We start from the raw sequence: 12,811 nt of genomic DNA on the forward strand, positions 1-12,811 counted from the left end.
GCATTAGTTATCGTTTCTGCCGTAATGTCAGGAAGACTTTTAGTCACCAAATATCTTGTACAAGCATCCACCATTGTTAAAATGTATTTATGTCTGTGTGTAGCCGATAAGGGAAAAGGCCCACACTCGTCGATCACTATCGTACTCATAGCAGAGTATGCTGGATAGGTTTGTGGATGTAGAGGTGTTCGACCAGATCTTCGTTTGTTCACCTGACAAGATATACACTGCTGACAACGTTTCTGTATGTACTGCTTTAAGGCTGGCATGTAAACTTTCTTAACTGCGGCTGAATACGTTTTTGAAAAACTTAGATGTCCCCCTCCTAGATTAGAAGAATGGACACAGTCAAAAACATAGTCTCTTAAAGAAGAAGGAATACATAATAAATAATTAATTCCTCCAGGATGTTTTTGTTTGCGAAAAAGGCGTCCGTCCTTGATCTCAAAGTAGTACGATTGTCTTTCCGTCTTCGCGTCCTTCGGTTCTTTTCCTTCCAAAACTCGGATGATTGGACCGCAAAAAGAGTCCTCCCTCTGAAGTTTGCCAACATCAACGTCCTCCTTGAATGAAATGAATGTATTCAGGTCTTCAACATCAAAGTCCTCTTTTGTTGGTTGATTATTTGTTTCCCTGGAAAGTACATCTGCCACATTGTCAGAAGACTTAACATAAATAGGAATATACTGATATTCTGCTAGCTGTAGTTGCCATCTCGCTAGCTTCGATGGTAGGTTAGGAGTATTTTTCAAGTAGGTAATTGACCTATTATCACAAAGCAATTTCAACTCTCGACCAATTAAAAATACTCTAAGCGCTTTGAATGCACTTAGCACTGCGAGTAACTCTAAAGAATAAATGTCCAAATTCTTCTCACTGTCTCGCAAATTCCTGCTGTAGTAGGCTATTGGATACCACTTCTTATCTTCATCGCATTGCATCAAAATTCCACTCACAGATTTTCGGGAAGCATCTGTGTACAAAGCTAGAGGTTTCTTCGCATCGTACGGCTTCAATATGGGTGTCTTCATCAATTCCGATTTTAATCTATCAAAACTTCTCTGGTGTTCGTCTGTCCAATGAAATTTCACATTTTTTCTCGTCAGTTTTTGAAGAGGGTCCACTACTTCTGCATAGTCCTTGACGAATTTCCTAACATAATTCGTAAGTCCCAAAAATGATTTTAATTTTTTAGTTGATGTAGGTGTCTGAAATGTTTTGATTGAATTAATGATCTTGTCCGAAATTTTGTAACCAAACCTGGATAATTCATGTCCTAACGCTATTACTTTATCGTGGATAAACTTACATTTCTCAACAGAAAGCTTCAGACCTACATTACGTAATCTTTGAAACACTTTTTCTAAAATCTCAATCATCTGTTCCTGAGAATTGCTTGAAATCAGGACATCATCCATATAACACATCACATGTTCAGGATAAACGTTCGCTAAACACATAGACATAATTCTACTAAATATTGCTGGAGAATTTAAGAAACCTTGGGGAATCGAACGATAACGAAATGAACCGATTTGAGGCAAATTAAAAGCTGTATAAGGTCTAGATTGTTCTGCCAAAGGAACACAATGAAATGCATTCTTGATATCTAACGAACAATAGTACAGTCTTCCTCCTATAGTAGATAAAATGTCATGTATTGGTGGTAAAGAGACGGATTGTAACACTGCGTGAGAGTTAAGGAGACGCGAGTCCAAACATAGACGTAAATCTCCATTTTTCTTCTTTACAAACAGCACGGGCGAGTTATATGGGCTTTCACTATATTCAATAACTTTTTGGTCTAAAAGAAGATTGATTTGTTCTCTAATTTGTGGTCTAAGGGCCGCAGGAATGGGATACTGTCTTCTATAGAAAGGAACCTGTGTTTTTAACTCTATTACATGCTCATAATTCTTAATTCTCCCTATAGAATCCTCTGACCAAGCAAACACGTCGGCATACCTATAGCATAAATCAATCAATTGTTCTCTAATCTCAGGTTTAACCTCTGTACCAACATCTAGTTTTGTACTATCAAACAATTTCTGATCTTTCAACAACTGCTCTGAATCTATATTCTCTGACTGTACATTGAAACATTGAAAATCACTTAAATATGCTAGATCTTCGGCATACCCTAAAATCTCATTTTTCGCTAACGAAGTTGAAGACACAAAAGGATTAATAACTTGTACAAAGTGTTGTTTGGGAGATAAAACTGTCCTAGGAATCAAAATTCCTGTCTTGTCTTGTAATGATTTGTTTGGTTCAAGTAACCATTCTTTTCCTGTCTTTGAATTCGCTAATTTTACTTCAACAAATTGTTTCGTTCGAGGCGGAATAGTAACATCATTAACCAAAACAAACGCAGGGTTCATACTATTACAAACTAAATTATTAGCCTGTGGTGATAATTCCTTTGAAATATCCCTGTTATCACTTATAACAAACCTAGGAGGTTTTCCAAATCTACGTAGCAACAAAACATTTCTATTCAAGTCTATTTGTGCTCTCTGGGATACTAAAAAATCATTCCCTAACAACATGTCTTGGGAAAAATTGTTTAGCACGCGAAAAGCATGATGAAATGTTCTCCCATTAATCTTAAAACGAACAATTGCTATTTTATTTATCAAAAGAGAATTTTGAGTAATTCCTTTTATGCGTGTATCAATATTCAAAATCTTAGCCTTTGGTGAAACTAAATCTTCTCTAATTATTGATATCTGTGAAGCAGAATCTAACACAGCATGAGCATTCTTATCTTCTATCAGTATTGGCATTAAAATCATATTGTTTTGAGTGGTAATGGAGGCTTTTACAACATGACCCTTTTTCCCGAATACTGCGTTATCTGTAAATGTACCTCCCACATTTACAGACATTACGCGTTTAAAGACTGCTTCCGCAATAAACATGTATCCTCTGTGTGAAAACCATGACCACAAACAGAACAAATGGGGTGTGTTTGTGCCTGAGTCGGATAATGTTGATAATTACTACCATACATAGGTGTTTGGAACTGGTAATTATGAAAATTACCTCTAGGATAAAATTGATTTCTCGACTGGCCTCTAAAATTTCTATAGTTACCACGGAATCGACCTCTAAAATTTCCTCTTTGACTAGAGTTATGATTCTGATTTCCTCTATTTTGTCTGAAAAAGTTATTCCATTTTCCTTGAAAATTCTGTCTGTTTTTATTACCATTGTTTTTATTACTACTGTTACTGTTATTCTGATCAGATTGTTGCTGACTAATCTGTAAAGTTAATTTCTCTAACTTTTCCTCTAACGACTGCAATTGATCGGAGCTAACTGGACTTTGTGCCTGATTACTTGATTGACTCTGCACTTTCGGTTCACTAGCCTCCTGCTTAACTAACTTTTTCTTTTTCTTCCTCTTTTCCTGATTGTTCAGCGGTTTCACCTCTACTTCACTATCTGACTCGACCTCGGAAGAATCTGCTGTTAATGAAGTTTTCAACTTTGGAAGTACGGATTTCCAAGATTGTTTCGTAACGGAAGTATTACGTTCGCGTTTTTCCCTTCTCTGTACACGAGCTTTATTTTTCTCAAGCTTAACTAAAACACCTAACATTTCTTCTACAGTTGTAAATTCATATACTCCAATGCGCTCTAAATAATAAGGTTGTAATGCAGAGGCTATAAGAGCAATCACCCTTTCCTCTGACAACTTGTCATCAAATCTCTGAATCAGCAAAAGCATGTCATACACAAAGTTCGTAACTGGTTCATCAGGTTTTTGTATTCTTTCTCGCAATTGATCTTCTATGTCTAAACCTAGTGTAGATCTACCAAATTCCTTAAAAATAAGTGTCTTTAAATTGTCATAAGATTGTGGCTCTTCACTTTGTCTCTGTAAAAATACCCGTAACCTTTTTCTAAATTGCCCTGTAAATGCTAACGGTAACATTTCCTTTTTCTTAGTTTCGTCCCAACCATTGATCCTACATACGTCATCATATTCTTCCATAAATAAACGTATATCATCACCACTTTTGACATCGAACCTCGGAATAGGCAACAAATCTCGAGCAATCTCAACCTTAACCGAATTGTTTGCCGGAGTTTCTGTATTCGTTCCTTGATTCATTTTGCTGTTTAGCCTAGTATTATATTTATGTGGAAATCTTGTTTGCGTTTGCGCTGACTTTTTCTTTAATTTCACTACATGTAAATGTATATCATCTAACAATTCTGTTAACTCATCAATGGGCATGAGCAAAATAAGGCAAGAAAATAATCTTTTAACTTAAATAACTAATATAACATTGTACTCTATGTAATATAACCTTAAATTTCTAAACCACCTTAAATACAACCTTAGCACTTAAATTCTAAAACGTTTAAATACACTTTGAAATATGATTGCACACTCCCGCTCTTGGTGAAACATTACGATACCGAAATCAATTTGAACAGTGAATTTCAACATACAAAATAGCTTGTAACACTATCCAAAAAACCGCGCACTCCACCATGCTAAAACCTTAAAAATAGGTTTGCAATCTACCTCAAACGTGACCGGTTTTGTGACGTAAAAGGCAGTTAGAAACTTCTGGAGGCATGTCGAACGGAGACCTCTTGTCTGGGTCGCAAACCCCAAACAATTCTCATACATGAAAACTACTGAATGGCCTTAACATCCACCCAGTTCCTCCAAGAAGTAATTTAAACTAATGCAAGTCTTGGGGGCGTAGATAGCGTAGCTCAGAATTAGAAACATGGGAGTAGAATTTCAAAGATAAAATTCGATAACACAGAAATAATTTAGAACAAGAATTTAATGAACTGATCTTGAATGACTGAAAAACTACAGAGCATGATGTGGACTGGTATGACTTAAAGACTAGAGAAGACAATGCATAATCACTTACTTTTGATAACGATGACGAGCAGAACCTCTGATGGACAAAATGACGGAGTGACAGAAACTAATTATGAATAATTTGACTCGCAGAGTTTCGACGTCAAAATAGAACTTCTCCTACCCGGAAGAGAATCCGGTAGTATTTATATGATTTTTCCGTCATGTCAACATTCTTGCACATTCTTTCTGAGTCTTCCTAGTTCTAGAAGTCATCGCCGGTCATTTGCATTGTAGAAGTCAAGGCACTCTAAATTTTCCATTGGATTATGAATCCTAAAGAATATTCAAACTGCCTTCACTTCATACATTGCCTGTTTTATACACATTTTAAAATTCAATTAAATATTTTGTTTCTTTACATTGTGGTACACAATAATATTTATGTTAGCCATAGCATTCACTATAGCAGACTTCAAGCGGCCCACAGTCATGTGAGGCGAACCACACACTTTCTCCTCCAAATAGTACAAAATTTTGTAGTCAAGAGGATTTAAGTCTGGACTGGACGAGGGCCATTCTTGGATGGTGATGAACGCAATTTTGTTGCGACGAAACCACTCCTGCAACGCCTTGGTCTTGCGAGCTGGCACTGAGTCCTGTTGGAGCAAGACCCCTGTTTTTTTTCTTTCAAAAATAGGACTTAAAGGAACCCAGGTATGACACACCCTGCCAAACTATCACTGATGCAAGGTGATGGCCTCGCTGGACTCGGAGAACTTGTTTACATCTGCACCATTGGTTGCAGCATACACCCTATCATTTCGTCTATTGAGGTATTCTTCAAGCAACAGTGAAAATTTTCTCATCTGTGAACAAAATTTGTCGATGCTTGTTATTCGCGTCTTGCTGCAGAAGCATCTTTGATCATTCACGTCGCATTCTCATCAAGCGCTGATTTAACAGCTAGCCTGTCCTACTGCGATAGGTATGCGGTTCTACGAGTTTCTGCTTACGGCCGGATTTTGAGTGATTCTTGCCTTCACTGCTTTAATGACACCTGGTGTCCTTACCAGTGCGAGGCTTAAACTCGACAGGAGATGATTCATTATATCGCTGCATGGTGCGATAAATGAATTTCTGTGTAATATTCAGTTTCTGCAGTAAGAGTGTCTTATATAGGGCCAAAACTGCAACATGATCTTTCTTTCCCCACTCCATCTTCACTCTGCAAGAAACAAAGGACAATAATGGTGTAAGTTCAGCCAACTTTAAAGTTTTTACAACATTTCTAGCTACTAGTATTTTTCGTACGTGTTTGGGACAAAATATTTGACCAGACTGTGTATATCATGGTCATAGTATTCGACACTAAAGTACTTGGGATGTGCATTGTCCAGTTTGTCTCACTTGCACTATTACTGATCTAGAGGCTTACAAAATTTGTCTGTGAAACCATATTTATGATATTGTAGGTCCTTAGTTTCTAACACTGAGTAATGAGTATAGTGTTGTAATCTTTTGTTTAATATTAGATTTGAAATATATTTAATAATCTGACGTAGTGTTATTTGAAAAATATACCTTTGGGTTGGATTAGCAACATTGCTAATCTTGTGGTATTACCGAATACGTCGAACAATTATCCTGTCGATGTTCACATTGTACCATCCTATGAGGCAGAAATTTCCCCGTTTTTTATTTTTATTTAAAAGTTGGAAGAGCGTTTCAAGATAAATGGTCCACCCGGTATATAATTCCTAGTAACTTTCCTATAGTTAGTTTCTTTTATGCATTTTTATTTATTTCCATTAGTATGTTTTATTCCTTATTACGTCAATATTCTCTAAAAGAAAAACATTTCCAATCATACGTACCATGAAAGCAGGATCATGAATTTGATTCGCTGAGAGGTAACTTTCTTTCTTTGCGTTTTTCAGCTAATGACTGACGAACAAGTTTCCACATGAATTCAGAGATGTCACGATCCACATTCTCTTGAATGTTGATGTTAAAAGATTTAACATACTCCGTCTTTTTATTTTTTATGTCTGGTTATATGGCTAAGGAATCCCATATATGTTTCTGACAAAGAACTAATAGCAATAAAGCATTTTCATACTTTATCATTTCATATGGATAACTAAAAAACAAAGAAAAAAAAAAAGAAACAACAGAAACTTACAAACTTGTCTTACGGTAGCTCAAACATATTGCCTACAAGAAATGATTTTATATCAGTCCTATTCTTCATCATGTAAAAGATGACTATGAAGTCGGAAACAAACGGGAGAACTGATGAATACTATATTATCTTCAAGGAAAACGTGCTAAATATGTCCGTCACCTTCTCAACACACGAAACCTGTGAGAGTCCGGCAGCCGTCGTAGTGGTTATTCTCTCTCGACGATCCAACCTCATTTTTCACAGCATATATTTAAAACTTCAAGATATCCCATATAACAGAGTCCATGGAATTCAGTTCAGATAACCAAGGCTCCTGCTCCCCTCTTCCAAATTCAACTTCTGGGAAACATTTTCTCATTACTGGAGTTTGATCTGTGCACAACGACCTGGCGCTCGTTTGTTTCTGTCTGTATGGCCATATGCTATACTATATTTTTGATTATATACATATTCGAAGGCAATTCGAAAAAAAAAAAAAAAAAAAAAAAAAAAAAAACGCCGTTTGGTTATCAATCGCATACACTCACAGATACAGAATTTTCATCATTATACACATTAGAAATGTCATGTAATGTGTATAATATGTGTGTAAACATTACATTACTTTTCAATATATTCACCATTCAAATTGAGGCACATGTCATAACGTTTTACAAGGTTTAAAATTCCTTCTGAAAAAAATAATAATAATATCCCGCCTGGGAATGAAGCCACCTGCTAACAGCATCATGAAGCGCATTTTCATTGTCGAAGCGATGCGACGCAACTGTTTCATGTGCCTGAAGATGTAGTAGTAGCTTGGCGCCAAACCTGGGCTAGAGTGTGGATGATCAAAAACATCCCAGTGGAACTGTTTAAAAAGTTTTTGAGTTCACCTTTAAAATGCGACACCATTTACGTACAACACTTTCACTCATCATTTTTGGTCCGTAAACACCACACACAGTTCACGATGAATCGCAGCTGCCGACCGCACGCACTTCACATTTGGCGGTTTCTTCTATTGGAGCATTCGTTTTCAATTGTTATAGTGGACGAGTGAACTGCAACGCAACCTCTTCCTTCCACTGCTGACCGTCTACTGAACTACTGCACACAGCGCCACAGGACTGATATCGCTCTTTCCGACCATTTCTCGCACATGCACAAACGGAGTTGTTTCGAATTGCTCTCGTATATATATAATTTTTTTGGACTTCGAAAGAATTGAGATTTAAGAATACTTCTGATAAAAAAAAGTATAAAATTACTCTTCATTACAGTTTATGAGCACAGTTCAATGAAAAAGCTACAGCACAGCTCTTATGAACTACAGCGTTGCACTTCTTAATCCCAACTCACTCGAGGCTATACGGTTAGCGTACATACTTTTGGTGCGGGAGACCCTGGTTCGATTACCGCCCAGGGAGTTCACGTAGTTTGGAGCTCAATGAACCGGGATCAACCAACCTCTCAATCTCCTTCAGATTAGCTTGCATAAAATAATTCTGGTCATTTTAAGGAATTACTTATCGTTTAGAAATTATTATGTTTCTGGGATTCTGTGTGAATCACTCCACTCAAAATCTAATTTCAAAAACTGTCATTTTGACGTATCTTTGATTTTTCAATTTCTTCTCTTAAACAGGTATGTATACGATAAATGTAAATTATATTTTTAAATACAGTTCTAATATATATAATGTGACTTTGTCCAAGGGATTTACAGAATGTAACACACGGTTGTTTTGGACCTTCAAATAGTTTGATTCTAGCTCAAACAATGGTGCTATCGTCATCAATTTTACTACATGTAAAGAGATACATATATATATATAATCCCAAAAATAACAAACAATTAAAGAATTCAACCAAAACAAACTAACTACGAAAAATTCACACCCAATACCTAGGGAACTGTATATTTTAATTTTCCATATTATTGATCTCATTGGTGGGGGCAATTATTGTTTATGAAATAATCAATAATTTGATTGTTTTCGATCAAAAGACAACAAAACTCTACAGTAGCATTCGTTATAGGATTTTGTGGAATTTTGATATTTTCCTTCTGAATGTTGCGAATAGGAATCCAACTATCTCAAAGCCAAACTTAGTTTATAATAAAAGAAAAACGTTCTTAAACTTTCGGAACGACTAATTTACCAGTTTCTAAACCCTTTTTTTCTCACTAAACACTATTCGTAGCTATTATTGAAAAGCCATTGTTGTAAAAGAAATGCAAAACAGAAGAGTAAACTTCAAATTTACAAGTTAAACGAAATACGACTTCCCGTCCATTTTATCGTAGGAAGTGTTACATTTTTAGTGCTATTCCCAGTAAAGATATTTAGAAAACTGGAATTTCCGTATTTCCTTTCAACCATTGTTGGAAGCAGGTCATTGTTGCGAAATGGGATTGAACTATCTCAAAGTCAGACTTGGTTTTCAATACAAGAAAAAGGTTGCAAAACTTTCGAAACACTCCAATGAGAGAAGAAAAGCACCATGTACACTGAAGTCACGCGTTAAGGTAATTCGGTTTAGCAGAAACTATATATTAAAATAAACAAATAAAACTTAATCATTTACTTCCTTCCTTAATATTTTGTATTCACACCAGCAGATTGTGAGTTTGGAAGCATTTGTTAACGAGAAAGAACTAAAAAAAAAAAAAATATTTTTAGTTTAGCGTTCCGTTCAGCAGCCAGCAAGGCTATGTGACACGTGGACTTACAATTTAACGTGAGATTCGAACCACAAGAGCTCCCGCCGGGAATCGAACCCAGGTCTCGCTAAAATCTTGTGTATTGTTAAATACAAAGCCTCCCCAAACTAAGTTTATTGCGCATAACTATGCAATACTTTTATTTATTTATTTTTGCAAATCACGAGGGCGGATCAAAAAGTAATGCATCCTGTGATAAAAAGTGTATTGATGAACATATAACAGATTAAGGAACATATGAACAGGTATTATAGATCATAGCCTGAACTGTCCTCTACAGAAAACTATCATTCAACATAGTCTCAAGATTTTGAACACATTTGCGATATTGTCGAAATCACACATCAAAACCATTTTGGAAAAATTCATGGGTTTGCTTCTTGACCCATGATTTTAAAACTGTTTTAACTTCATCCAAGTCATTCTTTGGATTGCACTTTATTCTCTGGGTCATATAGGTACACCCAGCTCTCATTTCCAGTGATCAATACTATATTTTCTAGTCATTAATGAAATATTTATTTGTGAAATATGAACAAGATTGCCTGAATCGTTTTTGGGAAAATCATGCGAAAGAAACCCACCCCCAAAAATAAACTACCCCTCGTACATTTTTTCAGTACAAATGAGCTTCGCCATATTGTCAGGTTATTAATGAAATATTTATGTATTTATGAAATATGAACAAAATCGCCTGAGTGGTTTTTGAGAAAATCATCGGAAGAAAACGTCTCCAAGAATAAACTACCCTTTCCCGAGTTTTTTCAGAGAAATGAATTATACCACATGATGTGGTTGTTTTTGGAAAACTGATTTATGAAATATAAACAAAATCATTAGAGACGTTTCTGAGAAGTTTGCAATTTTTAATGTTTACCCTTAAGTAAACTACCCTTATTTTTAGGGATAGTAAGAAAAATCGAAATCTTTTCCTGGAGGAACACACAAAAGCCTTAAGTGTAAAATCTGGTTGAGATACGCTGAGCAGCATGCTCTCTACGTGAGTGTACATCAGGACGAACGGATGTCGAAAAGTCAGTTTTTCGGTATCTAAGTGCCATGAAACGTGTAATCCGTTGAAATCTCGAATTCGATTTTTTTCACGATCACCAAACTTTCTTCTCTGCTTTCGTCGCTAGACAGTAAAAAAAGTCGGAAGATAAAATGACGGAAGTTACATTTGTTGTAATAAGATGTCCATATTTCGAAATCCCTTAAGGTTAGAGGCATGAAAATTGGTATTCAGATTTTTTTATATTTAAAATAATAATTGACGTATTTCAGCGTTATTATTATTATTATTTTTTTAATGTTTGCCTTGGAAGGGAAGAAGAAAGGCGGGAAGATACAACATTACGGGTTGTAACTGTTATAAAGAGCTGGCTATATTCGCAATCCCTTAAGATTAGAGGAAACATGTTAGAAATATGAACCTCGGTACAGAAACTCATTCAAAACAAGCAGGTATATGCCACAGCATTTCCGGAAATACCGCTTTTACCGCCGCTTTTCCGGAAATACCGCCGAAGACTAGTAAATATACGTAGGCTGATAAATAAAGACTGATCATCAGTGTTTATAAGATGAATACAAGAGCAAGGCATAGAAAACGAAACACGTCTGCGTAGTGGGAGAAGTGACGCATGGATCGAGCAACTTTGGAGGTCATGGTGTCAGGAATGCGAGCTTGGCAGCCGTTCAAGCACACATAGTTTCAGTTTCGCATAAGTCAGCATGGAAGTGACACGCGAAGAACAATACAGAAATTCTGTTGACTATATTGCAAAGATCAACGTTCCGTGTGTACCACATCTTCCATAAAGCCCTGATTTAGCCCCTTGTGATTTTTTTTTCTACTTCCGCATCTACAGGAGCAGTGGTAAAACCCGCGGAGGCAATTTTCAAGGATCTGTCCAAAACTGACTTCCAGCATGTCCTTGATGACTGGCATAAACGTTGGGACAGTGCATTGCATGTAATGGGGTCTATTTTGAAAAAGACCATCAACATTTGGAGAATTAGTACAGGTTTTCAATTATGTTTTATTTATTTACGATCATTCTTTATTGATTAGCCTTCGTATATTAGAAAACGTGGAAGGATGTTATATTAAGCGGATACATAATGAATCCAATGATGGATAAAGCCAACTCTTCTTCACAACCATCTATCTTGGACAATTTTCTTCCACTTCGCAGTACTTCATGATTTCGTCATACAACCTTGTATGAGGACGTTTACGTGGGCTTTTCTTGTCTTTGAATTGCTTTTGTCCATCAATTATAATGTCTTTTTACAATCTGTCACCCCAGCAAAAATTAAAGGTTTTCCTCTCCAGATACACATTCAGGAGCGCAAATTGGTGAGAGACGAGAAGGGAAATTTCTGTTAATTTGAGGTTTAGCGTACTGTTCAGGATCGAGGCTATATGAGACGTGAAAATACAGCTTAACGTGGGATCTGAACCGCATATCCACCAACCGGGAATTGAACCCGAATTTCCTGCATCAAAGGCCCATACCCTAACCATACAGCAATGATGGAGTTCAAGAGAGCAAAAGTTTCTTTCCGCGGTAGACAGTGTTTCCATTCCAGCATTAATTTTGAAATCATAGTATTAATTCTCGGACTTTTAAACATATGCTTAAAATATTTCAAATTTCCTGACAATCCCCGGTTTTACCACACTGAAATACGTTATTTAAAAAATACAATACTGCTTCTCATTTTAAGTTTAATCGAATTTGGTATATTTAGTAGATACCTTGTTCAGGATTTATCTATATTTTACACTTACTCGAGACAAAGATCTGATAAAGAGTAATTAATCGATAACATTTAAAAATCAAATTTCAAAAGGATACATCCTTTCAATGTGTCAGCAGGAGCACTGTAGTCCCATCGGATTCCTGATGATTTACACAACTCATATTCTTGTCTGAAAATAAATAAGTGTATAAATAAAATTACCAAAAAGCAGTAAAAATATTAGAATACGAAGATAACCTTTCGGCAAGTACTTCACCAGACACGAGGAAAAGAAAAAATAAACTACAGAGAAGTATTACACATCTAAAATATT

General features: G+C 36.0%; 1 protein-coding gene across 5 annotated transcripts in view; it reads right to left on the reverse strand.

Moving 5' to 3' along the window:
- The window catches only part of LOC145678438 (uncharacterized), a 50,995-nt gene that overhangs the window by 16,852 nt on the left and 21,332 nt on the right, over window positions 1-12,811 (reverse strand). For 3 of the 5 annotated variants that reach the window (XM_081748560.1, XM_081748558.1, XM_081748559.1), the window contains exons 5-6: window positions 12,594-12,667; window positions 6,712-6,885 (exon numbers count right to left, since the gene is read on the reverse strand). In XM_081748560.1, the coding sequence (XP_081604686.1) occupies window positions 6,725-6,885; window positions 12,594-12,667 (235 nt within the window). In that variant the 3' untranslated portion in view covers window positions 6,712-6,724. Of the gene's footprint in view, window positions 1-4,793; window positions 6,063-6,711; window positions 6,886-12,526; window positions 12,668-12,811 lie in introns of those variants that run through there. The other 2 variants (XM_081748561.1, XM_081748562.1) reach the window with 2 other exon arrangements.

Source organism: Thermobia domestica, chromosome 2 (genome assembly GCF_964235325.1).
Source record: "Thermobia domestica chromosome 2, izTheDome1.hap1.1, whole genome shotgun sequence".
Taxonomy (NCBI): Eukaryota; Metazoa; Arthropoda; class Insecta; order Zygentoma; family Lepismatidae; genus Thermobia; species Thermobia domestica.